At 30.3% G+C, this 27,650-nt stretch overlaps 3 protein-coding genes across 3 annotated transcripts; all 3 read left to right on the forward strand.

Annotated features, from left to right (window-relative positions):
• The first annotated feature begins 563 nt into the window (after positions 1 to 563).
• Positions 564 to 2,180, forward strand: LOC100254963 (GATA transcription factor 9). The gene is made up of 2 exons (XM_002283992.4): positions 564 to 982; positions 1,278 to 2,180. The coding sequence occupies exons 1-2, from the start codon at positions 674 to 676 to the stop codon at positions 1,956 to 1,958; spliced, it is 990 nt and encodes a 329-aa protein (XP_002284028.1). The 5' UTR covers positions 564 to 673; the 3' UTR covers positions 1,959 to 2,180.
• A 7,534-nt stretch (positions 2,181 to 9,714) lies between these two features.
• On the forward strand, positions 9,715 to 11,344 carry LOC100249817 (uncharacterized). The gene is made up of 3 exons (XM_002283996.4): positions 9,715 to 10,132; positions 10,777 to 10,839; positions 10,915 to 11,344. Exons 1-3 carry the CDS (start codon positions 10,061 to 10,063, stop codon positions 11,110 to 11,112), a joined length of 333 nt encoding a protein of 110 aa, XP_002284032.1. The 5' UTR covers positions 9,715 to 10,060; the 3' UTR covers positions 11,113 to 11,344.
• Positions 11,345 to 12,246: 902 nt separating this feature from the next.
• LOC100244686 (nuclear pore complex protein NUP35) lies at positions 12,247 to 17,776 on the forward strand. Its single transcript, XM_002283998.4, has 4 exons — positions 12,247 to 12,383; positions 13,362 to 13,929; positions 15,864 to 15,975; positions 17,089 to 17,776. The coding sequence occupies exons 2-4, from the start codon at positions 13,394 to 13,396 to the stop codon at positions 17,392 to 17,394; spliced, it is 954 nt and encodes a 317-aa protein (XP_002284034.1). The 5' UTR covers positions 12,247 to 12,383; positions 13,362 to 13,393; the 3' UTR covers positions 17,395 to 17,776.
• Positions 17,777 to 27,650: the final 9,874 nt, after the last annotated feature.

Raw genomic sequence — 27,650 nt, forward strand, 5'->3', positions numbered from 1 at the left:
AATTTGGACTATTTAATTTTTTTTTTTAAATTTTCTATTTTTTTTAAAATTTTTATTATTTCCCTCATTAATTGTCTTAATTAATTTTTTTTTCTTGTTGGGTTTTTTAATTTCTTTACTTTCCAACCTTTAATTTTTTTTTAAAATTTTGTTTTAATTTTAAAAGCTTTTAATGTTTTAAAAATTGTTGGTAGGAAAGAATTTAATAATTTTTGTCATCATTAGAAATTATAAGAATAAATTTTTAATTTGAAAAAGGTAAATATTGAAATGAAAATTTTGACAAAGAAATGATATGAATTAATCATTTTTTTTTTGGGATTTTTTTGTGTTTATTTTTAATTCAAGATATTTTATTTACTTTTATGAAAACGAAAAATATTATTATTTTCGAATTTTTTTTTCCCTTTGCGGGACAATTAATTAACTTTGGAGAAGTTGCAAGTGACTTGGATTATTTTATTTTTATTTTTTTCATGGGCAGGTGAAGATGCTCCCAAAATTTTGAAAATTTTCATTTTGACCCCTCTCTCACTCATCAAAACCCGCACCACTCTCAGCTGTCGTCTTCAATTCTCGAACCAACCACGCCTCTTTCTCGCTCTAAAACACGCCTCTTTTTCTCTTTCTAAGACACCTGCTTTCGTCCCCTTTCTCTGCAACTGGTGCGGTGATGGAAGCTTCGAGCTTTTTCCCCGGCGGCTACTACAGTGCCGGAGCAGACGAATTTTCGCAGGAAAAGCGAGAGCAGAAGCCTGGAGACCATTTCCTGGTCGAGGACTTGCTCGATTTCCCCAATGACGACGACATCATGACCGACGGGTTCTTCGACACTGTTACCGGAAATTCTACGGATTCTTCCACTGTCACTGTTGTTGACAGTTGTAATTCCTCCTTATCTGGCAACGAGCCTCATTTCTCGGGAGACGTTGGCTGTCGGAATTTCACCGACGCTCAATTCTCCGGCGAGCTTTGCGTTCCGGTAATTTCTCAAGCTGAAGTTGAATATTCGAATTTGTTTTCAGTTACATTGCTGTTTTCAACTTTTCACATTTGAATTCAAAAAAAAAAAAAAATCATTAAGAAAATATTTATTTTCATTATATATTCGCGGTTTCTCGTAAAATATTATTTAATTTTGGCGGAATTCCTTCGTTGATTAAAATGTTTCTGTTTTCAAAAAATGCTTTTGAGAATTCGTATATTTCAAAAAGTATCAAATTGCTTTTCAAAGTCTCTTTTGTCTGAATTTGAAAATTCGTTTTCGGTGATCACAGTGCGATGAATTGGCTGAGCTTGAATGGCTCTCGAACTTCGTGGAAGAATCATTCTCAAGCGAAGACCTGCACAAAATCCAAGTGTTATCCGGAATCAAAGCTCCGCTCCACACTACCGAATCTCCTGAACCGCAATTCCAACCCGAAACAGCCCGAAGCGAACCGATATTACAACCTCCAATGAACGTCCCCGGCAAAGCCAGAAGCAAGCGGCCACGCTCCGTCCCCTGTGACTGGTCCACGCGCCTCCTCGTGCTTTCCCCCGCCACCTCTTCATCCGAGTCTGACGCCTTCAAGAAACCGCCCAAAACGACGTCGTCGAAGAAGAAAGAGAATTCCGACTCCGCCGGTGACGGCCGGAAGTGCCTGCATTGCGCGGCCGAGAAGACCCCGCAGTGGCGAACCGGGCCTATGGGTCCCAAAACGCTGTGCAATGCATGTGGTGTCCGATTCAAATCGGGTCGGTTGGTACCCGAATACCGACCCGCCTCGAGCCCGACGTTTGTGTCCGCAAAACACTCGAACTCCCATCGGAAGGTGCTTGAACTCAGACGTCAAAAGGATCTTCAGAGGTCTCATCACCATCAATTTCTTGGTCAAACCTCCATTTTCAGCGCAACTAACGGTGACGATTACTTGATTCATCACCACGCTGGGCCTGATTTCAGGCATATGATCTAATCCTTGTCGGTTTAGCGCATTTAGGGTGGAGCTTGATGTTCAACAACTAGCTTTTGTCTTAAAAATTCAATCCCTAGCTTTTTCCGGACCAAAAAAAAAAAAAAAAAGCCAAAATTAGAGGAAAAGAGGAGTGAGAAGATCACATGTTCTCTAATTTCCCATTTCCCATTTCTATTTTTGTATTTTTCCCAACATTTTTCAAATTGAGAATCAATTTTATCAGCATGGGAATTTTCCTTTCTCCTCCCTTAAAAAAAAAAAAAAAAAAAAAAACCATAGTTAATTGATTTATCGTGAAGATGGGAGTTTGAAAGTGGGTTGCAATTACGCAAATGGTGCACCACTTTTATGAAGCCATGGGCCATAACAAAAGCTTAGTGCCCATGTTAGTATGTGGTTGATATCTCCACGTGAAGGGAATTAATACTTTATGGCCCCAATCAAATCATTTTTCAGTTGACCCATTTATTTCCATCCAAAATTCAAATTAATTCATAAATTTAATAATTTTTTTAAAATTTAAATACAAAAAATTATTTTGTTCAACTTTTTATTAGTAATTTCAATAAAATACATTGGAAGGAATGCATGGGTTTCAGTGACCCATACACATCGTACCACGTACGTAATACTTCGATGGAAGTGTGGTTAAACTTAAAAACGTAGAACCCAATTGAAATGAGACCCAACCAAAATTAAAAATTAAAAAAAGAAAAGAAAAAAGTAAATAAAAAAAAAGAGATATTCATTGGGGCAATACCACTGTCCACCTGATCCTAGACAACAGCCCTTGTATTGGGGTCCACTCCAATGTCCGCCTCGATTTCTTTATTGTTCTTTCCTCCCATATATTCAATAAGTGTGCCATGTTCTCATTGTTGCCCATTCCTTATAATTTGAACATACACAATGTATATATATCTCATAGTTGTTACCAAATTTATGGCATGAAAATGACAAAACTTAGTTCATGATAGGAGAGGTGGAGTAAATTTATATTGGGTTAATTTATATTCAAGCTTGTGAGTCAATGTGTAGGATGAGTGATTGTGGAAGATAAGTACATATATATATATATATATATATATATATATATATATATATATATATAAAACATTATATTATATTATATCATATGATAGGAGGTTATTGATTTTACAAGGTGGGTTGAGTGTTTGTGGTTTGATTATTTCATTTTGACTCATGATGTGGCCTAATTATTTCTTCATATGGAGCACGTTAATTTTGCCTTTTTAGGGTATCTTTGATAATGGTTTTTTGTTGTAAGTTCTAACCCAATTAATGGTTGTTTGACTAAATGTAATGTGGGGAAAGTTTGATGAAATAATTTGGTAAATTACCTTAACAAACTCATTTGCTAAAAGTAAAAGAAGAAAAGATTAATGTTTGGTTTGTATGCACTTTTTAAAAATAAAAATAAAAATAAAAAATGCCTATAGGTTTTATATAAAAATAAAAAATTTAATATAAAAATTATAAACTTACTTTATATGCTATTTTTTTTTAATATTTCAAAATTTTTAATAGTTTTAAGATCATTATTTTTTTATATAAATTTTTAAATGTTTTTGAGTTTTATATGTAACTTTTTTTTTTTAAAAAAACAGTTTTTATATTTTATATATAAGTTATTAAGTGTATCTAAACTAACATTATACAATGGATTTTAAGGTATGTTTTTTTGACCGAATAAAAAATGTTAAATATTTTTTAAATTTTTTCTATTTAAGTTAAAAATAATATTAATTAACATACTTAAAGTGAAATTGTTATTAATAAATTCAGTTTAATTATATTGATTGATATCAATGAATTATTTTTATTTGAATAGAAAAATCCAACTATTTTAACTTTTTTTTTATTCAGTTAAAAAACAAATATCATTTTAAAGTCTAAATTAAATTATCTTATTAGATAAAATATTTTTTATTTATTTTTTTCTTTTATCAAGCCAAATGCACAAATTAATTGCCGATAACTAAGAAAGACAATTGAAATATATAGTGACTTCCCCAAAAAAGTTTGCTTGGAAAATAAAATCCTAAAACTAACTATTTAGGAAATAATTGTAATAAAATTGAGCTATTTTAGAAAATAATCAAAACATGAATATTGGGTCTTTTTTTGGGTGGGGAGGTTTGGCAAATATTGGGAAAAAATAAAAGGAAAGAAACCCATACATATGCTTTTTCATGTGGGAAAGGGAACCATGCCCTCTCATATTCTCTTTACCTATAATAAAATATCATACTATATAGTATGTTGAAGCAATGTCACCCTACCATCCCAAAAAAACCCACAAATATTTATTATATTATATAGAATTATGAAGCAATGCCACCCCTACCATCCCAAAAAAACCCACAAATATTTATTATATTCTATAGTATTATGAAGCATTTCCACCCCTACCATCCCCAAATAAAACCACAAATATTTTTATAGAAGTACACATGAAGGTACATTGTATATGTACATGGGCAGTGCCCACATTGTCACTATGTGGAAAGGGGCATTGGCCTAATTGTATTTTTTGTGACATGTGATATCGAGGACTCTAGACATGCATGTGGCTGATGATGAGGAGCCCTTAAGCACATGCCCCTTCATCAGTTAGCATGCCTGCAACCCTCTTCTTCTATGCAGAGTATATATATATATATATATATATATATATATCAAAGTCTGAGCATGGCTTTGGTGTCTATTGTCTAGGGATCTTTCCATGTTATTTGGTGAGACGATGCAATAATTCTTGTCCCCTCCCACCAGCCCAAATGCCTTTAGTGAAAATGACTCTTGGGTGTAATTTTTTTTTCTTTTTTTGATAAACCCAAGTCAATTTTGCCTAATTTGATGTTGAAATTGCGGCTTATGATTAAGGAAATTTGAATTTTGGTTCAAATTTGAATTGGGTTTGGAGGCATTTTTTTTTTGTTTGTGGAGGGAAGTCGCTATCGGTAGGTGATGGTCCATAAAGCTAGTAAATTGCTTGGTTCCATGGAAAAGTTGGGTGGTGGTTTTCTTTCATGTAGTGTGATATGGCTCCAACCTATTTTACCAATACATAAGAAAATGCCACTCAAAGTAATTAAGAGTTTGCCCATGGGCTTGTTAGGGTTTAAGAGCCTTATTAATTAATTAAATTCAGTTATTATTATTATTATTATTATTATTATTATAAATCACTTTTAGCTTAAACATTTAGTAAATTGAATTATTAAATTATTATCAATTTTTGTAGTGTAGTGATTTGGAATCAATTTCTTTTATTTTGATACAAAAAATTCAACTTTTCATTAAATAAATCATTTTATTTTTTAAAAACCGTTTTTAATATTTTTATTTAAATCTTTGAAAAAAAACAAAATTTTTAGTTGAATCATTCAAAGTATAACGAGATTGCTGAAGTTATAAAAATATTAGTTTTTAAATATTCATTTATTAGGATGTTGAATAATTGATAATTGATTTCATATGTCACAATTTTTGTTCCAAAAAATCAAATTATTGGTGAAAAAGAGATAATGTAATTTAATGCAATATTATTATGTATAATAAAATCTAATAAAATATTTAATAGCTAGCTGTAAAATTATTTCATATTTTTAATATATGTAACATAACTAATAATCTAATTTAATATAAAACATTTAATAATATAATATAATTATTATTTATTATATACAATATTAAATATTTTTGTTTCTAATATTATTAATATAGAAAGAAGTTAGCATTTGGAAAATATTATTGAAGTAAATAATTTATTTCTTTAAAACTTATTTTTGAAAAACTACTTAAAGCTTGTTTGATAATTATTTTCAAGGACAAGATTTGTTTTTATAAAAAAAAAAAAAAAAAAACATTTTTGATAACATTGGTGTTTTTAGATAATATCTTTTAATTGTTTTTAATCATTTTTTCAAGACTGTCTTTAAAAAATAATTATACTAACATATAGAATGATTAAAAATAAAACATTAAACATGAAATTTATTTCTAAAACATATTTAAAAAAATATTAAGATCATGTTAAAAATATTTCAGGTTTCAAATATTAGAAAACAATTCTCAAATACTATTTTTAAAAATTGTTTTCAAAATTAATTACTAAACAAACCCTTATTAGTTGAAAAAGATTTTCTCACTTTTACTTTACCAAATATATAAATATAAAAATTAACAAAAAAAGGATTTCTCAAGATTGAGTTTGTGTAGAAGTGATCATCATCAAATCTTGTAATGTATAATGCTTTTGTTAGTAACATTTTCGACGTAAACGTTTCTAAAGAGAATTACTTAATATTTAAACATGATCTTAAGAAAATATTTTGATCGTGTTTTTGTTAGTATATTACATAACAAAATATTATTTTTAAAGAAATTATCAACCTAATTTTTATAGGGAGCGTTTTCAAATATTAGGAAATACTTTTAATCTCTTTCAAAATCACTTATTAGGGTGAGACATCATTCACCTAGTGGAAAATTTTCAAATCGCCCGTAAACTTCTTTTTAGAACCATGACAAGTTGCCAAATAAAGAGAAGAAAGTAGGCAAAAGCTCAAGTAATTGGAAACTGTAAAGCTTTGAATTGATTTTTGGTTGATTACAACTAGAAAGTGGCCTTGTTTTTTCTCTTTTGGCATGTCACTTGAGAAAAATGGGCTGCACACACCCATCCTCTTTTCCCCATCTCATGCAAAATTTTCAAAGAACATACATTCCCAAAGGCACATTCAAGACATGAAACAAGTGGAACCCAAGTATCCCTTTAAGCTGCTAGGAAGTATCAAACTCTTGAATCCCCAAAAGCCCCCTCAAGTTGGAGGCATCTGGAGGCCACTCTGCAGCCATAAGGCAAGTAACTGCGACAGAAAAAGGGGGTCTTATGAGATGCTAAAAGAGCCCCCACATGGATGGCATTATTGAATATTCAACATGGGCATATAGGAATGAATAATAAATAGTAATGGGGACCATGGTTGAGGCTTCTTTTTTCCAAATGGGATTGGGTGTATGTGAAGTATATGGAAACTAATAGAAAGTCACCCACCCTTGGCCACATTTTGGTGACCTCATCTTCATGTGGCATAGTAGATTGTTCACCGGCATTAGGTTCAGTTCCCACTAGTTAAGGAGATAAAAAAGAGAACCAAGAAGAAACACAAAATTGTGATATCTCAACTCCGATATGAGATATGATAAAGAGTTTTTCATATTAAATGTGGTACTGACGATAAGCTTCTTCTAATCGAGTAGATGAGAATTTAAGCTACAAGGGTTTATAGGGATTCTATTTGTTTAGTCTCGTAATCCTATGAGATCTAACAATGACATTGTATCTATATGAAAGATTACTATGATATCTTATATCGATTAGAAAAAAAATATTTTTAACATCATATATGTAATGGACTTTTTTTTAATTAATTATATAGACAAGGCTATGAATACATATTAATGTATTCAAAGTGAACAATATCTATAAAAAAAGGAAAGTCGGTATGATCATATCTTAGTAGTTTAAGCTTGAAAAACATTATAAGCTTAATTGGTTAATGAAAAAAAGTTTTTTATTGAACTCAGAACAAATAACGTCTACGCGAGAAAAAACGAATATGAATCATATCACAATAGTTTAAACTTTTAAAACGTTAAAAGCTTAATTTATGGTAGAATTATAGTTGATTAGAATATTATCTACATGAGAGATAACAGAAATAGAACATATCCTAATAACTTAAGCCTTTAATAAGACGTCTCAAGTTTGAATCATCTGGTCATAATAAGAATCAAGACATAAAAAGAAACGCAAGCATCAACATGGCTTAGAGAATATAGAATAATGTCCAACCAGGCCTCATGTCATCATAATTCGATTAGTTTAGAAAATAATTGAAGACACCATAGCTTGTTCACGTGCAAGTACTATTCTAGATGAAAGTTTAACGTTCATATATCTTCCTTTTTCTTTTCTGCTACAACTTGTATTATAATTACAATGTGACAGAACAGTGAAGAAAGTGGGAGAGCTTTACACTACTGGAGAAGAAAAGAAGTAACAGCTATGGAGTTTATATAAACTAACTTTTGCTCTTGAACAACTCCACATTAGCTAAGGGGTCACATGGCTAGATAAAAGCCAGTTGGGCTATCTATTCATAGGCTCATTTCACATGTACCAGCTGCCAAGCAAAAAATGGCCAATCTGCAAATGAATAAATCTGTTGAGCTCATGAATATCGTCATTGACAATGATTGGTTGCAGTGATTGTTGAACTTTCCAGTGGGTCTCTTTTACCAACTACACCATCTTATCATATTATAGCTCTTTTAAGTGTTGGACAATGAGGTTTGTAGCTATTTGGGAAGATATTTCCAATGAAAATGCCAAAATATTCTAGTGGTACAGAGCGTTCCAAGTATGGATTCTTAAATATATATGATGAGATTTAAATTATTGAATCATGATTGAAATAAATGAAAGTAAGGCATAAGGATATAAATCATGAGACTTTAAATTATGTGATACCATTTGATTGATGATGTCTTTCCATACCTACCGAAAAAAAAATCTGTTTGACATCGTAAATAAACCCTATTTCAAAGCATTCCACATCAATTTTTTGGGATGTGGTGATGATATAAGTGGTTAGAATTGATGAGAATCAAGGCGAAGGCCCATATGAGTATGCAGTTGGCAAATGCTCAAACCCTCCACTATATCATAAGATACATGAAAACTTTGCAGGTATAGATCACTGATAGCTTAATATACATAATGGGTCAATTCTTGGATAATTTAAGTTTTTTTTTGGATATAATTTAAGCTTAATATACATTAATTTCTTCTAATTTCATGTAATGACTTACTTCTATTTTAAAACATGTTTAGATATATAGTTTCAGGAATCTATTATATATAAAATATTAAAAACTTCTTTAATTCATCATCCAACGTAAGATATTATATTCACTTTCATACTTATATAACATTATCTTTATGTGTCACGAGATCATGGGGTCATTTAGATAAATACATTCCTTATAGAATCAAACAAATAGAGTTCTACATAAGGATCAAAGATTGACTTTAATATGAATCACCATTAATTCCTTTTGAGGTAGATATAGTTTATTCTGAATTCAATAGACTTCTGCGTTTTTAAAATATGTCTAGAGTTAAAGAGGAACTTGTTACATATATTATACCAAGAACTTAAGATATCATATTCCATCTTCAAAGTTCGGTGAGACAAGAGAAGGCAAGCAATAGACGAATGACATGGTCCTCTATGACTACATGAATGTGTGCCTTTCTATAGGCATGGATGAGTGAAAAAGGACTTGATGGTGAAACCCAGTCAGCATGGGTCACAGCCATGTTCTGTGGTGGGCTGAGCCAACCTTACTGCTTCTAAAGACGATCATCAGAAGCATGTGACCCATCAAACAATTTTCTTTAAGAGCCATTATTGACAGCTTAGGATGCTTTACCGGGGCCAAAAACAACCAAGTCTAAATACAAAAAAAATGTGACAACACAGTCTCCATAGAAACAAGACAGGCAACATATAAGAAGGCACATCAAATCAATGGATATGGACACCTTACAGCTACCAAATCCAATCAATTCCAGATACCCCAATCCCAGTACCCCTCTGCCACCAAATCAAGAGCTTATATCATATAAAGATGTAACAGCCATCACCCAAAATGGGGGCCAAAATATTCTGACAGGAGGGATCAATAAACCTGTGGCCCAGCTCCACCAACCAGAAATTGTACATAATGGAAAGGTGATTGGCTCCATGAAATTATGGACTTGGTAAGGTCAAGAAAAAAGAAGAAGATTCACTTTGTGAAGTAGAAAGGCACACGGGAAAGCAATGAACTGATTTTTTGCTTTGTTTTTTGACCTCAAATTCGCTGCAGTTAAGTCAACTGAACCCGTGAGGATAGCGAAATTATCTTAGATTGTCTCGCTATATAGGTCATTCAAAGCAGGAGGCAATGGCAAATGACATAGTTTCTGGTGATGGGCTGCAACCCAATCTGTTGGTTCAGAGTTTTCCATGGCTAAAGTTTGTTGTTCCATTGAAATGGAGCCCAGGACCTTGAATGAAGGACAGCTCCACCATGCTAGGGTAATTAATCTCTATCTTTTCTTGGCTGTTTCCTTCATTTATTTTAGAATCTCTTTGTTGCCCATTTTGTGCTTAGATCAGATGTACTAGTACTTTGTACTGAAAATTATAATTCGATATGCTCCACAGAAATGGAGCCCAGGAACTTGAACCAAGGACAATAATATTCAGTTCTGTCAATTAGGGTGACTTCTTTCTTTTCTTTGATGGTTTCACACCATTCTTACTTAGATTAGATCTAGTAGTGCTTACTTGCTACTAAAAATTGTAATTAGTTATGTGCCCTTAGAATGTTATCTTCTTTTTGTTGCCAAGAAAATGGGAACTGAACCTTTTTTTTTTTGGGAAGTGTTATAAGAATTAGTTTTGAAAAACAATTTTTGAGAATTGAAAGAGATTTTCTTATGTTTTTGAGAAAATGGGAACATGCTTTGCTACTTTTTCTTTCATTCTGAATGATGAAAAACTGTTTTATAAAACAGTTGTCAAACAAAACCCGCAGCAAAATTTGGATTAAAGAACAAGGCTTGAAGTGAACTGGTTCATATCAGGTCATAGGCTTCATGGCAATCACCTTAGCCACCATAAAATTTGTATACAAAAAGTCTCAAGAAAGTACTAAAATTTTGTTCTATTTGTTGCAGGAAGCAGCTGTGGACATAGTACAAAAGATGGAACCAAAGGAAGCCTCAAATGTATTCGCGGATGTATGCTTCTGCAACACTTTCAGCCTCTTTACCAACAAGGATTTTAAATAATTGCTTGATAAATTGATTGTGCAGGGAATGAGACAAGTGGTTACAGTGAAGGAGATGGAGCAGCTGGAGCAGATGGCGGAAAAAGAGCAACTTGAGAAGCTTGCTGAGTGCAATGAGACGGCTCCGGCCATTGGAGGACCCTGCCAGTGCTCATGCTTCCCCACCAACTTAGAATCCCCTGATCAAGCTGGCCCTAGGGAGCCTCTTTCAGCTCCCTTCTGAAGCTTTTTTAATTTTTTTTTCCACTGGTAGCATCACTATCATTAGCCAGTGGCTTAGATGACTGGTTGGCTTGGCTCATACAATATCGTTGGGTTCTGGTTATTGACCATTAAATCCTTGTATTTAACCATACTGTAAGCCATTGAAACTTAGATTTGTGATGAATAACAACATTTGTAATCTTGTTGATTGTAATTTCAATAAAAGGGTCAGTTGGGCTCCTTTAATCTCACTTTTGGGGGTCCCTAGTGAAAGAGAACATATTGTCCCATTTGTTTGTGAGGTTAAACCAATTTTCACAAGTTTGCATCCTTTCATAAGCATATCTTGCTTTCATTGCCAACTGTTTTCAAAAAATAGTTTTAAAAAACTGTTTTTATAATCTATTAAATAATTTTTTTTTAAAACTTAGATATTTTTAACTTATTTTTTTTATGTTTTAAAATATATTTTAAAATAATTTTTATGTATTTAATTATTTTTTAAAATAGTTATTATAAAATAAAAATAATTAAAAGATGTTATCTAAAATATTATTATTTTTATTTTAAAAAACAAAAAAAAAATTATTTTTTGTTTTCGTTTAATATATTTTTCTATTTTTTTAAATAAAAAAAATTTTAAAACATAATTTCTAATTTTCTTTTTTTGGGTTTTTTTTCCATTTTATATTCAAATAAATTGAAATTTGTGTAAAAATTTGAATTAGAAGTGAATGCAAAGTATTTATTCAGATTTAAGATTTTGGATAAAATTTAAAATTTTTGACAATTTTTTTAATTTAATAAAATACTTGAAAATAAAAGTATATTTAAAAAATCAAACAAAGCTAAAATATCTTAAGTCGCTTCAGAGTTCAGACAAGGAAAAAAATACAGTGCTTAATCTGTAAATATCTTACATGTCAGGAAGAAGCCCAAAAATGTAAATTTGAAAATATTAAATAAATGTGTTTTTTTTTTTTTTTTCTAGTGCCAATACATAATAGTTGTGTCTTGTGGTTGTGGGTTGTACTTGCACCCAAGGTATAAAAATAATAAACAACTCAATGACGAAAAGAACCCTCATCAGTAATCGCTCATGCACGGTAACGTGGGAAAGGGTATAAGGGCATTTTCGTCATTTAAGTGACGGGTGCCAAAGTCCATAATTTTGAATTTGGATCAAAGTTCTAGGGTTTTTGATCCTTAATACTTAGGGTTTCCGTTTTCTTTCATTTTGGTTCCTCTGCATCTCTCAGGGCTCTTTCGGGGGGAAAACGTAAAACGCAGGTCCTCTCTCTTTTTCTCTCTCTCTCTCTGTATAACTGTGTGTAATATGGTTTTGAATTTGAATCACAAACGTTAATTTCCGTTTGGTTGCTGAGAAGCTGCTAGAAAATAGGAGACGTTTGAATTTTGAATATAGAAGTCTCATTTATTGAGATTCGAGATAATATAATTGACGGAGCTCAACTCAACTATTTGGTATAGTGTCGTTTTTCCTTTTCCTATCGGGAAATGAAAACAATAGAAAACTTGCAGTCTGATTTTTTCTTTTATTTTGCTGTTTTCTTTCTTGGAAGCCAAATTGAGGGCCTGCATAATTTCTTCAATTTATTTTTATTTTTAGTTTTTGAAATTTTTGGTTAAACTCTGATACGTTATTGAGAAATTTTTGCTTCCTGGGATTGGTTTTGGAAACTGATTCTTTGCCACTTTGTGAAAATCGGAGTATCTAAAGTTCATTTTCTGCTAATTTTATGCTCGGTTTATTTTCTGATGAAACCTAGTGTATGAATCCTAAATTTGAACCTTTGATGCTTAATGTTTTTCCTATATTTGGAATATAGAAAAAATGACTCGCCCAACATAGAGTAATGTACTTCCCTGGGTACAACAGTGGAGTTTTTTTTCACCAAAACAAAGAAATCATTAGTCTCTTGGCAAAGAGAATGAGAAACGGCTACTTGTTTCTGGAAATGAAAATGGTGAAAGTGGTGCAGAATGCATGTTTCCTATCCTTCTTTGAGAAGAATCTGAAAATTAGAAACTTTCAGAAAATGGGAAAAATAAGAAAGTTTTCTAACAAGTTCTTCATTTTCATTTTTGTGGATAAGAAAGCCTTTTTTTCTTTTTCTTTTTCTCACTAAACCAGTTTCATTTTAAATACCAAATGGGTCCATAATGATTTGAAAATTTTATTTTATTTTCTTTTCTCCGTGTTTCATCTGCCAATGTATGGTTAATTATTTCTCCATTGAATTGCAGATACCTTAGTTCCTTCTGGAAATATCAAAACAATGAGCACAACAGTACAGAGAACCCCCAGGTCGGGAAGACAGTCATTGTTTTTCCAGGATTTGGCATCTCCTGTTTCTTCCAGGAGAGGAAAATTCACAAGTTCAGGTCAGGCAGCAGCAGTATCGGCACTATGGCATGACAATTTTGCGGGTTCAGATCTTCCACCCCCTCCTATGTATACCTTGGAAGACCGCTCAGATTTTTCTCCTGAATCTGGAATTCTGGATTACCCAGTATCCCCTGAAATCAAGTCAGACTTGAGGACTCCTGTTCATGGTTCTGGTCGGGATTTTTTAACTCCAGTAAAAGGCAAATCTGAGGCAAGCACTTCTTCAGCAAGTTTGAGCTGGTGGTCCCCTGCTAAGTCTGGTGGTGATCAAGAAGAGAAAGGAAAGGGTTCTCCTGTAGAGGGTGTGGTTCAGCCTGGTGCTTTAATAACGCTTCCACCCCCGAGGGAAGTTGCAAGGCCTGAGATGCAGAGGAATTGCTTACCTGCAGGGAATCTTGATGAGGAAGAATGGGTTACTGTTTATGGGTACTTTATTTATTTTTTATTATCATTCTCTTTTATTTATTCATTATCTTTGGTCTATTTGTTCTTGTGTATCCTGTCTGTGACTCCAAGCTCTTTTTCCTTTGCGCTTTTAGTCACTTAAAACAGTTTTGATTGAGATAGTTTACTTTTCCAAAGTTCACCAGATTTAGTTCATGGACTCTTTGGAACTATATGATGGAAGATGATACTAATATGCTGTACCTTATTAGCAGATGCTTGTTATTATTACTATCATTATTGTTTTTGTTGTTTTTATAGTAGTGCAATGCAGCTTATTCAAAATATATGGAGTTTGGAATGTTGGTTCTGATTGGGGCATTGGATTATTCTACCTTTTCCTTGATAATAGTGACCTTTTAAATTATATAGTAGTAGTTTCATTCTTTAAGGGCATTTAATGTCCCACAGGATATCTGTTTGTTATATGACACTTCAAATGAGTTGATTTTTATTTTCTTCTTACATTAATGTATGCCATCATTTTTGAGAAATACGATCATGCACTTCTTTTTTTATTACTTATAGTAACCTCTGTAGCTTAATTTCTTCCTTGTACTATTTTTCTTCAATGAGTCATATTCTGTTCAGTAGTGACTTGAGTCTAAATGAGGGAATACACCTTCAGATGCTATGTAAAATTAATGTAGGTACTTCATTTTTGTTTGCACCTCCTTAATTTGAGGTCACAAATAGCAATCGTGTAGCTCAAAGAGTGTTTCACATTTTTGAGTGGGTTGAAAGCCAACCCAAGGTCAATCCAATGGATTACATGTTTGTCTTGAATAATACAATCTACTGGTAAACTGCAAACCAAATCAAGCTTGACCCAAGTTGTGCCTGTTTTAAGACCAATCATATGTATATATATAGGTTTTATTTGCATTTAGGTTTTTCTTAAGCTGTTTTCTTCCATTTTTGTTGCTATTCATATGCCACTGAAATCATATTTGGAACTGCAATTTTAACATGGAGTCCATCATAGAAACACATGAACTAAATAATGTACATATATGTATATATGTATGTATGTATGTATAGGTTTTATTTGGTTTTTCTTTAGCTGTGTTCTTCCATTTTTTTTTGGCTATTGATATGCCACTGAAATCATATTTGGAACTGCAATTTTAATACGGAGTCCATAATAGAAACAAAAGAACTAAATAGTAAATACATATTCATGATCTTATAAAGAAAAAAAGGAGAAAACTCTAATAGATCAAGCAGAGACGAAGAATAGAATAAGAACTGGAGGAAACGGAGAATTTAAGGTGAGGGTGGACTAGTTGTAATAACTGCAAGCATTAGGAATAAAACCAAGAAAATCAAGGTTAGGTCCTTCAGTGGATCATAAAAGAGTCTCATCCTATGCTTCAATTCTTGGTTATGAGTTCTTTTCATAGGTAACCGATATGTATGCTTTTGTTTGTGGTCCTTTCTTTTGGGGCTGTCATGCTACGTGGAATTGAACCTAGAACCTCCTCTACCCCCCCTCCCACCATGCATTTTATTCCGTATATAAACTTATTTCAACAACCATTGATATTCTGATCATAGAGGCTAGGATGGCTTGCTCAATGACCTAGCCCAATTCCTACCTGAATCATGATTGGGATCATGTTGATTTTTTCCAACTCAATTCCACACAGCTGTTGAAGTACTTGCCCAAGCCCTAGTGGTAGGGTCAAGAACTCAAGCATGTTTCTTCCTTCTGTGGGCATGAACTTAAGAGAATTCAAGCCTAGGGACAACTTATAAGCACTTACCTTGAGCGCACTGCATCTAGAACTATGTCTATGATAGTGCCTTCATTGTTGGTGTGGTACTTTATGTAGTTGCAATATTTACATTTTGTTTTATCAAATACATAATACCCATCTAGACCCCTAACACTAATTTTCAATCTCTCTTTCCAGATTTTCCCCAGGGGATACTAATTTAGTTCTGCGAGAGTTTGAAAAGTGCGGTGTGATTTTGAAACATGTGCCAGGCCCACGAGATGCTAATTGGATACACATTTTATATCAGGTTCTCCTTCCTTCCCATGATTTTAAGTTTGATTGGTTCATGCTTTTCTATTATTAAGCATTCATATCCTCATTTTCTTTAAAAGATGTTATCATCATTTTGTCAAGAAAAAAGTGAGCAGCCGTGATCATAAGATGTATATATGTAGTGAAAATAAGAATAAAAAGGGTAATAGAAGTGAAAGATATCCTTGTTCCTTGTAACTACTCATGAGTCCTTCCTGGAAACCAAGAAAACAAGCAAGTTGAACCTGACTTCAATCTTGTTTGGAAATTGTGTTAGGTTAGCATTTTCAGTGAAAAAGCCCTATGTACTTCACTTCAAAGCCAATTGGGTTCATACTCGTCTGGGAGGTTCTGTGATTGAAAAATTCCCCCTGCATGTATATATTATCCCCTCTTTTCTTTAATGTATTTGATGACACTGGTGGTGCATAACGTTAAAACAATCCACTTTAGATGGTTGAATTCTCATTTCTTGGAATTAGCAGTCATCTTACCGTGTTCTGGTTTCTTTTTGGGCTATATTAATGATAATGTTTTATCTTTAATTGATAGGTTTGACTTTTGTTTTTTCCCTTTGATTAATGGGTTGTTATAACATATTTTTCATTATTATCTAATTGTTTATTAACGAAAACATGGTTTCACTGCCATAGCATTTTGTAGAAAAGATTTCCAGAAATACCTATTAGCGCATTTTAAAAATATCTCCAGTGCTATATTTAATATTTTATATGTTAGTCACATTAGATACTCTCTACTGAGGCTTTGCCTATCAAAAAATATATTAGTCACATTAGGTGAATGAAAAATTCTATTATTGTAATATGGGATTCAAGTTCTACTGTTACATGTGATGTCTGCCATGGGGGATTTAATTTGACAATCTAATCTGTCCATATGCCCCCCATGCATTGTGCTCACCCTTCATGATGAATTACTCTCTGCATTTGCTTTAGTGGCAGGATGTCTGCCCTTTCCAGCTAACTGTGGTTGCAGTGGGACTTCTTTGAGCGAACCGGAGTATCTAGTGTTAAAAGTAGAGCTAGTTGAATCACAGTTATTGTTTGATTGTCTTGTTTCTGTTTCATTTTTTATTTTCCTTCTGCAGAATCGATCTGATGCTCAGAAAGCTCTCAGCAAGAATGGGATGCAAATAAATGGAGTTCTTATTGTGGGCGTGAAACCATTGGATCCAATGCAGCGCCAGGCTCTGAATGAAAGGCTTAACAATCAAGGATTTATGACTTTACCCCCTCCAGCATCCAGTAGAAGCTTGGAGTCAAACCCTTTGAGAGTCTCTCCTCGCCCTTATTATCTTCAAAATGGAAGTAATGCCCGACAGTCATCTGGTGCCATTGCTTCTCCAGCAAAATCAGTGGTGTCAAAGATCATGGATTTGATGTTTGGTGTGTAGACAAACAAACCGGTTTCTTGCTCTCTTATTTGTGCTTTTATGGTGTGCTTTCTTCTGATGGCAAAACATGCATGATGAGATAGTAATATTAGAATTGAGGTTTAGGAGCGCATCTTTTCAGCTTTCATCGGCTTCTGACAAGGGTCTTTTGGAAGTTCCATTGTTGGCCCAGATCGGCAGGTTAAATTCTTGTTGTGGTTATGGTTATTGGCTAAAAATATAGATGACCTATTATTCCAGATTGAGAAATGTTACCAATTCCTCCGGGTTCAGAAATTGTTCATTTCTTTTTGTTATGGTCATGGGGCTTGTATAAGGTCTTACAAGACCACTCCTTGAATGTTGTGACAGCAGATTATCAATTGAGATCAAAATTTAAGTATGCTATACTGACTCATCTGAAGATTTTTGTTATTTTTATGGCTAAACACTGTTGGCATGTTGATGGGGCAATACACTGATCTATCAATGGATAAGGGAAAGTGAAAGAACAATCCAGGTACCTGTGTTTTTTTTTTTGTATACTGTACGTGAAGTTGAACACACTTGAGTCACTCCAGAAGTGGAATTAATTAATGACTTGTCCCAACTTTTGATTTTTCTGTGAAGGTGACCTGCTCCAGGCTCCAGGCTCCATGCATTTATTGGGTGTTTGGTGTTTGGTGAGTTATTTCAGTGGTTACAAATTGTCTTTATGTTCTCTTAGGCTATGTTTGTTCCCTAAAGTTTGAAGGAAACTAGGAGGGAAAGAAAATTGGGAGGAAAAGTAGGAGGAAAGAAAAAATATAAAAAAATAAATTTGAAGTCAATAAATTATTTTTATATATTATTTCAAATTTTTTTTTAATGGATATAACTCTTTTATATATAGATTAAATAATTTAAAAATATACAAATTTCTTAATAATCTTAATTATATTTAATTTTTTTTCACATTTTTTTATAGTAAGATCAAATATAAGAAAATCATTTTTTTTTTCTAATACTTTATGTAACCAAACATAATTTTAGTGTCTTTTTGTAGAGGTTTTCTTGATCAACCAGATTGAGATAAAAATAGAAAAATAGTACTTTCTTACCGATGATGATGCATCAAACAGAAATGAAACAATTCAAATTTATAAATGTAACCCATCACATATTTAATTTTCCATGGAAAATACTCAATCTTTTCTTGTAGAGGTAACATTTTCTTTTGAAACTCTTGTAAAATACAGGTTATATTTGAAGTTTAAAGATGGGAGGATTTCATTCTTTTAATCAAATAACCCATGAACTAATGGTGATGTATTGGATTACAGAATAATGCTTATCTTCATTTGGATCAAAGAATAGCATAGGGACATTATTTTTAGTCACTCTGGTTGTTGCAGAAGCTGCACTTTTCATTGGGTTTGGTCTGGTGATGGCTAAACTCAAAAGCATCATGTCAGTTCAGGAGTCCAGAAATTTAGGCCTGTTCAAAATTCACGAGCACGGCATGGGCCTGGTTTGCAGACGCTCATGTTTCCAAAGAAACTTGGACCACATGTGAATAAGTCAAGTGGGTCTTCCCTTCCCAATGAATATGAAAGTTTTGTATCTGTCTGTGTGCCTCCAAGCTTAGGATTTGTTTAATAGCTTATCTTTCAATTTCATGTCCCCTCACCTACATTTACTTCTAGTCCAGATTTAAATTCCGTTTTGCAGAAAACATTTTTAGCATAGAAAATTAGAAAACGCTTTTGGAAAGTGTTATAAAGAAAAATCAAGTATTTGAAAAAAATAAATTAAAAAGTACTTTTAAAAAAAATCATTTGAAGTATTCTTAGGATTGATTCTCCTAAACACATTTTTAGAAAAATTACTTTAACTAAAAACACTTCAAATAAAATACTTTTAAATACATTCTTAAAATTCATTTGATAATGTTTTTAAAAAACATTTCTAGCATACAAAATGTTTTTTTTTTAAAAAAAAAAAAATTAAGTATTTGTGAAAAATTGAAAAATCACTCATTGTGTTTTTTAAGATGCATTGTGATTTTTTCAAGACACTTTTAGGAAAAATATTTTTATTAAAAGTATTTTGAATAAAAAATATTGTCAAATACAGTGTTTATTTCTATTTGATGAAAGTCAAAAATTTTAAAATGCAATAATAATATTATAAATTTTTTATTAAAAATAAAAAATTATTATATAAGCCGAAACACAGCTTTTGATAACAAACAACACTTTCCCGATTTCTATACTAAATGTTTTTTTAAAATTCTATTTTTTTTAAATAAAATTAGTTAAACATTTATTAAGTTTAAAAAGACACTTTTAACTTTTTAGAATTAATCCAAACATGGATTTTTTTTTTGATAAAAAAAAATTAATTGCTTTTTTTGATAAAAAAAAATTAATTGCTTTTTTTTTTTTAATGAAAATATATCTAGTAACATGTCCAAATAAAAAAATATAATTGCAAAAAATTAAAATTTGTCTGTGATTCCATTAAAAACAGAAAGTAAAAATATTAAAAATAAATAAATCTTTGTTTTGATACGTTAAGGTAAGCCATCAGAAGCTTCATCAAATCAATGTGGAGACGCCATCAACATGAGTATGAGTTTCCTTAGTAAATTCTTGAGGAAACATAAGGGAGAATTGTGCTTTAAAGTTAGTTGGGTTGGATGGTCAGGCCAAGTTCCTCTTGTTAGTATTTTCAACCAATAATAGATTTATATGTATATAATGAATATTTTAAAGTTTTTCTCTTTTAAAGATAATCAATTCAAATATCAAATTTTTTTTGACTTATTTAATAACAAAATTTAAAATTCACAAAATTAGTAAATTAGAGCCACAAATTTAGTCACTTTGACAATGGTGTGGTTGTCAGCCGACGACAATGTTGGATTGGAACTAGGGGGCGACAACAACGTAGAGCAGAAAGTAAAAGGGATAGGTTTGAGGGACAAAATGTCATCGTTTCGATGCAAAATGCTTAAAAACAATGTCGTTTTGAAAGAAAGAAAGAAAAAAAAAAAAAAAAAGCGTTTTGAACCATTCAATTCATCCAAAATTGCCTAGGTCAAATAGTTCACCCGTCCAACAATTGGTTATGATGGTTTGAGGTAGGTTCAAAAGCTGTCCGACTCAAAGGTGCAAACTAGACCGAAATGGTGACCAACCCGTTCGGTTTGATTTTTAAAATCATGCTCAAAACCCAATGAAAGAGTAGAAATTGAGGTGAATGATATTATTACTTTAAAAAAGATCCCTAAATTACCCTTGGCTATTAAATTAAAAAACTAACCGACCACCCCCCTTCTCTCATCCTCTCTTTCGCTCTCTCACCTTTCTCTCACCTATTTATTAGTGAGACAAAGTTAAATGATTTTTCAATCTTTTTTCTCCAACAAATTGAATATGAGAAATAAATGGTTAAAAATTATTATTACCAAATACATTTTTGAAGTAAATAATTTTTAAAGTTCTCATCAAACATTATTTTTTTTGTTTTTTTTCAAACTTACATTATATATAGTAAATATTTTTTAAATACCTTGAAAACTTATATAATATATAATAAATATTATTATTTATTTCAAACTTATATTATTTCTCATATATATTAAACAATTTTTAAATATCTCATAAAATATTAGTATTCTTTGTTTTTTCTAACTTGAAAATTAGACATCATCAATTTTTTTTTCCAAACTTATAGAATATATAATAAATATTTTTTAAATTCCAAATAAATTATTATTATTATTATTATTATTAACTTGCAAATTAAACACATGGTGTTTATTATTTCAGAAATAATGTAAACACTCACATGCATATATATATATATATATATATATATTAATTAAGAAGACAATATTTCTAAGACAAATTTACCACCCTTCCAATAATTTTATAAGTATAAATAGGGTAATTGGCATAGTTAAAGTCTTCAAGATATTCAAAATTTCTTAATTCCAAAATTACCTAATTGCTCCCCCACACTAATCCTAAATATTTTAAAATAAAGATTTAAATATTTAAAACCATTAAAATAAATATTTCCTTATTAAAGAAAATTTTTAAAAGTAACAAGATAAAAATTATGAAATCTTCAAAATTATAATTACAACAAATATTTTTAATTTTAAAACTAATTTCATAATTTAAATTAATGATTTTAAAAAAATAAAAATGTCACAAAAATAAATTTTGTTTATTTTTAATTCAGTTTAAATATAATTTTTTAATCTTTACTGATAACAACGAAATTATGTTTATAAGGGTAAAATAGTAAAAATATATATTTTATTTAGTTTACTTATAATGAACAATTCAAATATAATTAATTTTGATTTTATTTCCTATGTGTTAATTTTGATAGGGAGGGTCATAATAACATAGTTTGGTAAAAAAAAAAAAAAAAAACTATTAATAATCGTCCTAATGTCAAGTTTAAGTTATTTACAAATCGTACAAAACCTATTAGGAGTCTTGTACACTTAGTAGATTTCTCTTGTACAGTTACTATAATACCCTTATATAGTGACACAAATGTCATATTTCTCATAAGTTATGTGTCTATATAGGTGTGTTAATCATGTTTTCAATGGTTTGAATGAGAAAATGGTGGATAACTTAGTGTCAAATTTTTTTCTCAAACATCATTACAAGGAAAAGTATTGAAATTTTGATGTGGGAGTTAAATAAAGTACATGACATGGGTGTATAATCCGTGGGTGATAATGATAATAAAATAGTAGTTTAAAATCGATTGAAATCTTTCATAAAGAATACCCTTGTACACTTGGTACATTTGCTTTGTACAGTTAGTATAATACCCTTGTACAATGTTATAAATTTCATATCCCTCATGAGTTATGTGTCCACATAGGTGTGTTAACCATGTTTCTAATGGTTTTATTGAGAAAATGGTGGATGACAAAATGTCAAATTTTTTTCCCCAAACATCATTATTGGGGAAAGTATTGAAATTTCCATGTATGAGTTAAATAAAGTGCATGACATGAGTATACAATCCGTGGGTGATAAAGAAAATAAAAGAGTTGTTCAAAATATATTGAAATCTTTCACAAATCGTAGCCTTGTACACTCTTATATACTTAGTGCATTTCCCTTATACAGTTAGTGTAATACCATTGTATAGTGACGCAATTTCATATTTCTCCTAATTATGTATTCATGTAGGTGTGTTAACCATGTTTCTAATGGTTTTTGTTGAGAAAAAGATGGATGATTTAGGATCAATTTTTTCTCCCAAACATCATTATTGGGAAAATATTGGAATTTCAATATGGAAGTTAAATAAAGTACATGACATGGATATAAAATCTGTAAGTGACAAGGAAAATAAAAAAAAATGGTTTATAATCAATTGAAATCTTTCACAAAGGGTAACCTTATATACCCTTTATATACTTAGGTGGTGTTTGTTTTTTTACTTAATTCTAAATAGAACCTTAATGCTTAATAATATTAAATATTAGGTTGTTTGTTTTTGTAGTATTTTATTTCTATTAAGTATTAAAAAGTAAAAAAAATCAATATGTTATTTTTTCTATTTAGAAAAAGCTACATATTTTGGCTTTTTCTATTTGGTAAAAAGTTTATAATAAGTCATGAAAAAGTAGAAAAACAAACAACCTAAATTCTAAAACTAAATTGTTTTCAGCAAAAAGCCAAAAAACAAACATCACCTTAGTACATTTCTCTTCTACAGTTAGTAAATACCATTGTACAGTGACACAAATTTCATATTCCTATAGTGAATGTGTACCTATATGTGTACTAAACATGATACCAGTAGTTTGGTTGAGAAAATGACGAAAAACATAAATTCGATTTTTTTTTTTTTTTTGTGATCATATTATATTATAATGAAAAAAATACATAATCGGCTAATTCCTTTATTTAAGTGTAAACATATTATATATATTTTTATTATTAAACAAATAATAATAAAATTTAAAAAATACTCAATAAATGAAATTGAATTCTTTTTATTATTTTTGAGAAAATAAAGGCTATGATTAATTAAGAAAAACACCCAAGAGGGGGGTGAATTGGGTTTTTCAAAAATATTTTCAATAACAACAATTTCAAGCACAATATAAATGAAAGTAAAGAGATAGAGTTAGAGAATTCAAACTCGGGTTTTATAGTGGTTCGACACTTCCTTGCCTACGTTCACTTTCCTCAATCTCCTAACCAAGTGAGGGTTCCACTAACTTGAAGCTTCAACCAAGCTTCTAATCTTCTTACACTTGGATTCCGGCTCCAATGAGCTCTTACACAATCTCTTCAAGAATTACACCTCTTCAAGGCTTAAACGCTTGGCTTTTACAAGAATAAAACACTCAACCTAGCTTAAGGATGGATCAAATACAAAACAAGGCTAGGATGACTCACAAAGGTGCACTAAGGAGTATGCAAATGATGATTTAATGCACCAAGGAATAAATGAGAGCTTTTTGATCAAGAACAGGTAGGTAGACAATTGATTGCAAGTGTTCTCTTATTCATAAATGAAGTGGAACTCTTAATTTATAGGTTTCTAAGCTCGATCATCAGAAACAGCAAAAGGTACTCTCGACCGATCGAACTATGGGTCGACCGGATCACTAGCCGTTGGGCATTAAATGCTTTGACAGGTTATCGTTGCCTAGACCAGACCTCGACTGGACCTCGACGGGGAAGGGTGTGAACCTCAACCAGGAAGAGAAGGCTACTGGATGAGAGAGAGTGTTTTTTGACACTCCTCGACCGGTCCTCGACCGGACAGGGTCAACCGGTCGACCGGTTCCCTAACCGGTTGAGCCGGTTGGCCATAGCCTCGACCGGTTGAGCTTTTTGGCCCCGAAAACCTTCCTTTTGAAATTCTTTTTTTTTTCTACTACTTAGGCAAGGTCTTTAGGTGAATAAATATGTCAGTTTTAAAACATTTTGCCTAAGGTACATTTGATAAAACTCGGGTTTGAATGAACTTGAAAGTTTAAAGAATAAACCGAGTTTTTCAAAGATGCATGAAATGGAATGAAAACCTTAAGTGCACCCATGCATTCATCTTACATTCATTTCCTATGATCAAGGGACTTCCAATAATCTCGGTATTGTATCCATTTGGTCCTTGGATGAATTTTCAAAATTATACCTGAGATTCTTTACCATTTAAAACAATTAGTCACTTAACCATGGTTTGTTATCATCAAAATCCGATTAGGAGAACCCTTGGGCTAACAATTTTTCATATAAAAAATAATACTTAACAAGGTTTTCAATTTTCATTTTTAAAAACCGTTTTCATTTTTTAATTAAACGTATTTTCAAAAAGAGACAATATAGTAAATAAAAATTATTAAAAAAAACTAGAAAAATATTTTTAAACTAAACTCAAACATAGTTTATATAATTTTTAACTACTTGTTTTTAATTTAAAATGAGTAAATATATCATTCAACCCTTTCATATAAGAAAAATTTAATCTTTATTATACCATGTAATGATATAATCCACTTTTAAAATTAGGTCATACGAAAACTTTTTAGGTGGATATTTAAAATAAAAACTACCCATTCATCCTCTTTCCTTTTGTTATTTTTGATAAATTTTCAATTAATTCAAATCATTAAAAAAATACTTAAGTAAATAAATTTGTAATATTTCATTTAACTTATTAGCAAAAGCCATGTTCAAAAAGTTATTAAAATAAGGAAGGAAGAAGATTAAAAGAAAATTTAAACTTTTTATTTTATAATAGTAAAAAAAAAAAAATTTTAAAATACTTTTTAGTATAAAAGAAAAGAAAATAATGAATATATTTATTTTAAATAGTCTTTTAATCATTAAATTATTTACTTCTAAAATGTAAAAGATAGTTTTTAAGATAATATAATTTATTATTTGAGACAAAAAGGATGAGATAAGTCAAATGCATATTTTTGTCGATTACTATTTCATATGATTGTTAGTTGTTACTATCTATCATTGTAATCAATCATAGGTGATAGGAGTAACTTTGGCCAATTATGATACCGACATGGGTGATAGGAGGGTTTTTTTTTTTTAACTTCTACAACTAGTTTAAAAAAAAATTCTCAAAAAAATGGTACTTTGGAAAAAAAAAATCTTAAAATATGGTAGTTATAAAATTATTGATAAATCTACAACACTTTTTGCCACTTTAAAAGGTGTTTCTTGAAAAGACATTTTCCATATGTTCCATATTTTGATAAATTTTCAATTAATTCAAATCATTAAAAAAAAAAAACTTAGTAAACAAATTTGCAATATTTCATTTAACTTATTAGCAAAATTCATATTCAAAAAGTTATTAAAATAAAGAAGGAAGAAGATTAAAAGAAAATTTAAACTTTTTATTTTATAATAGTAAAAAAAAAAAACTTTAAAATACTTTTTAGTATAAAAGAAAAGAAAATAATGAATATATTTATTTTAAATATTATTTTAATCATTGTATTACTTACTTCTAAAATGTAAAACATGATTTTTAAGATATATAATTTATTATTTGAGATAAAAAGGATGAGATAAGTCAAATGCATATTTTTGTTTATTACTATTTCATATCATTGTTAGTTGTTACTATCTATCGTTGTAATCGATCACAGGTGATAGGAGTAACTTTGGCCAATTATGAAGCCGACATGGGTGATAGGAGGGCTTTTTTAACTACTACAATTAGTTCAAAAAATTCTTAAAATATGGTAGTTATAAAATGATTGATAAATCTACACCCTTTTTGCCACTTTAAAAGGTGTTTATTGAAATGACATTTTCCATATGTTCCATATTTTGATCATTTTTCAATTAATTCAAATCATTAAAAAAAAACTTAGTAAACAAATTTGCAACATTTCATTTAACTTATTAGCAAAAGTCATATTCAAAAAGTTATTAAAATAAGGAAGGAAGAAGATTAAAAGAAAATTTAAACTTTTTATTTTATAATAGTAAAAAAAATAAACTTTAAAATACTTTTTAGTATAAAAGAAAAGAAAATAATGAATATTTTTATTTTAAATAGTCTTTTAATCATTAAATTATTTACTTCTACAATATAAAAGATAGTTTTTAAGATAATATAATTTATTATTTGAGACAAAAAGGATGAGATAAGTCAAATGCATATTTTTATCTATTACTATTTCATATCATTGTTAGTTGTTACCATCTATCATTGTAATCAATCATAGGTGATAGGAGTAACTTTGGCCAATTATGATGCCGGCATGGGTGATACAACTAGTTTAAAAAATAATTCTCAAAAAATGGTACTTTAGAAAAAAAATCTTAAATTATGATAGTTACAAAACAATTGATATATCTACAATGCTTTTTACTACTTTGAATGGTGTTTATTGAAAAGACAATTTCCATATTTTTTATATCAACAATACATATTAAAAAAAATAAAAAAATTAAACATGTCTCTTGAAGAGACATCTTTCATAATTCCATAAAATTGAATTTATATTAAACGTGTCTTTTCAAAAGACACTTTTCCATAATTTTTTTATTAGTCATATATGTTAAAAAAAATTGAATTTTTACTAAAGAAATATCATTTCCACAATACCATAACTTCAAATTTATACTAAATGTGTCTTTTGAAATGCATCTTCCACAATTTTTATATTAGTCACAAAAAAAAAAAAAATTGAATGTATATTGAAGACGTCTTTACAATTCCATAAAATTGAATTTATATTAAATATGTCTTTTGAAAAAACACTTTTCACAATTTTTTTATTAGACACCTATCGAAAAAATTAAATTTATACTAAAAGTGTCTTTTGAAGGAAAACCTTTCAATACAAATTTGATTTTGTGGAATTATGGAAAATGTCTTTTGAAGAGACACCTTTAGAATAAGTTCAATTATCTTAATGGATGACTTATATAAGAAATGTTGAAGGTATCTCTTCAAGAGACATCTTTAATATAAATTTAATTTTGTGAAATTATAGAAAATATCTTTTAAGGAAACATTTTTAGTATAAATTCAATTTTTTCACTATACAACTGATATGAAAATTGTGAAAAAGTATCTCTTTAAGATACATTTTTAATATAAATTTGACTTTGTAGAATTATAAAATGCATCTCTTGAAGAGACACTTTTAATGTAAATTAAAATTTTTTTAACATATGTTATTGATATAAAAATTATGAAAGGTGTCTCTTGAAAATATATTTTTAATATAAGTTTAATTTTTTTAACGTGTATTATTGATA

Source organism: Vitis vinifera, chromosome 9 (genome assembly GCF_030704535.1).
Source record: "Vitis vinifera cultivar Pinot Noir 40024 chromosome 9, ASM3070453v1".
NCBI classification, from domain to species: domain Eukaryota; kingdom Viridiplantae; phylum Streptophyta; class Magnoliopsida; order Vitales; family Vitaceae; genus Vitis; species Vitis vinifera.

Coding starts and splice junctions, on each gene's coding strand:
- LOC100254963 (XM_002283992.4), top strand. CDS start 674: ATGGAAGCTTCGAGCTTTTTCCCCGGCGGCTACTACAGTGCCGGAGCA. Junction 983..1,277: donor CCGGCGAGCTTTGCGTTCCG/GTAATTTCTCAA, acceptor CGGTGATCACAG/TGCGATGAATTGGCTGAGCT.
- LOC100244686 (XM_002283998.4), top strand. CDS start 13,394: ATGAGCACAACAGTACAGAGAACCCCCAGGTCGGGAAGACAGTCATTG. Junction 13,930..15,863: donor GAATGGGTTACTGTTTATGG/GTACTTTATTTA, acceptor CTCTCTTTCCAG/ATTTTCCCCAGGGGATACTA. Junction 15,976..17,088: donor GGATACACATTTTATATCAG/GTTCTCCTTCCT, acceptor TTCCTTCTGCAG/AATCGATCTGATGCTCAGAA.
- LOC100249817 (XM_002283996.4), top strand. CDS start 10,061: ATGGCTAAAGTTTGTTGTTCCATTGAAATGGAGCCCAGGACCTTGAAT. Junction 10,133..10,776: donor GACAGCTCCACCATGCTAGG/GTAATTAATCTC, acceptor TATTTGTTGCAG/GAAGCAGCTGTGGACATAGT. Junction 10,840..10,914: donor CCTCAAATGTATTCGCGGAT/GTATGCTTCTGC, acceptor TTGATTGTGCAG/GGAATGAGACAAGTGGTTAC.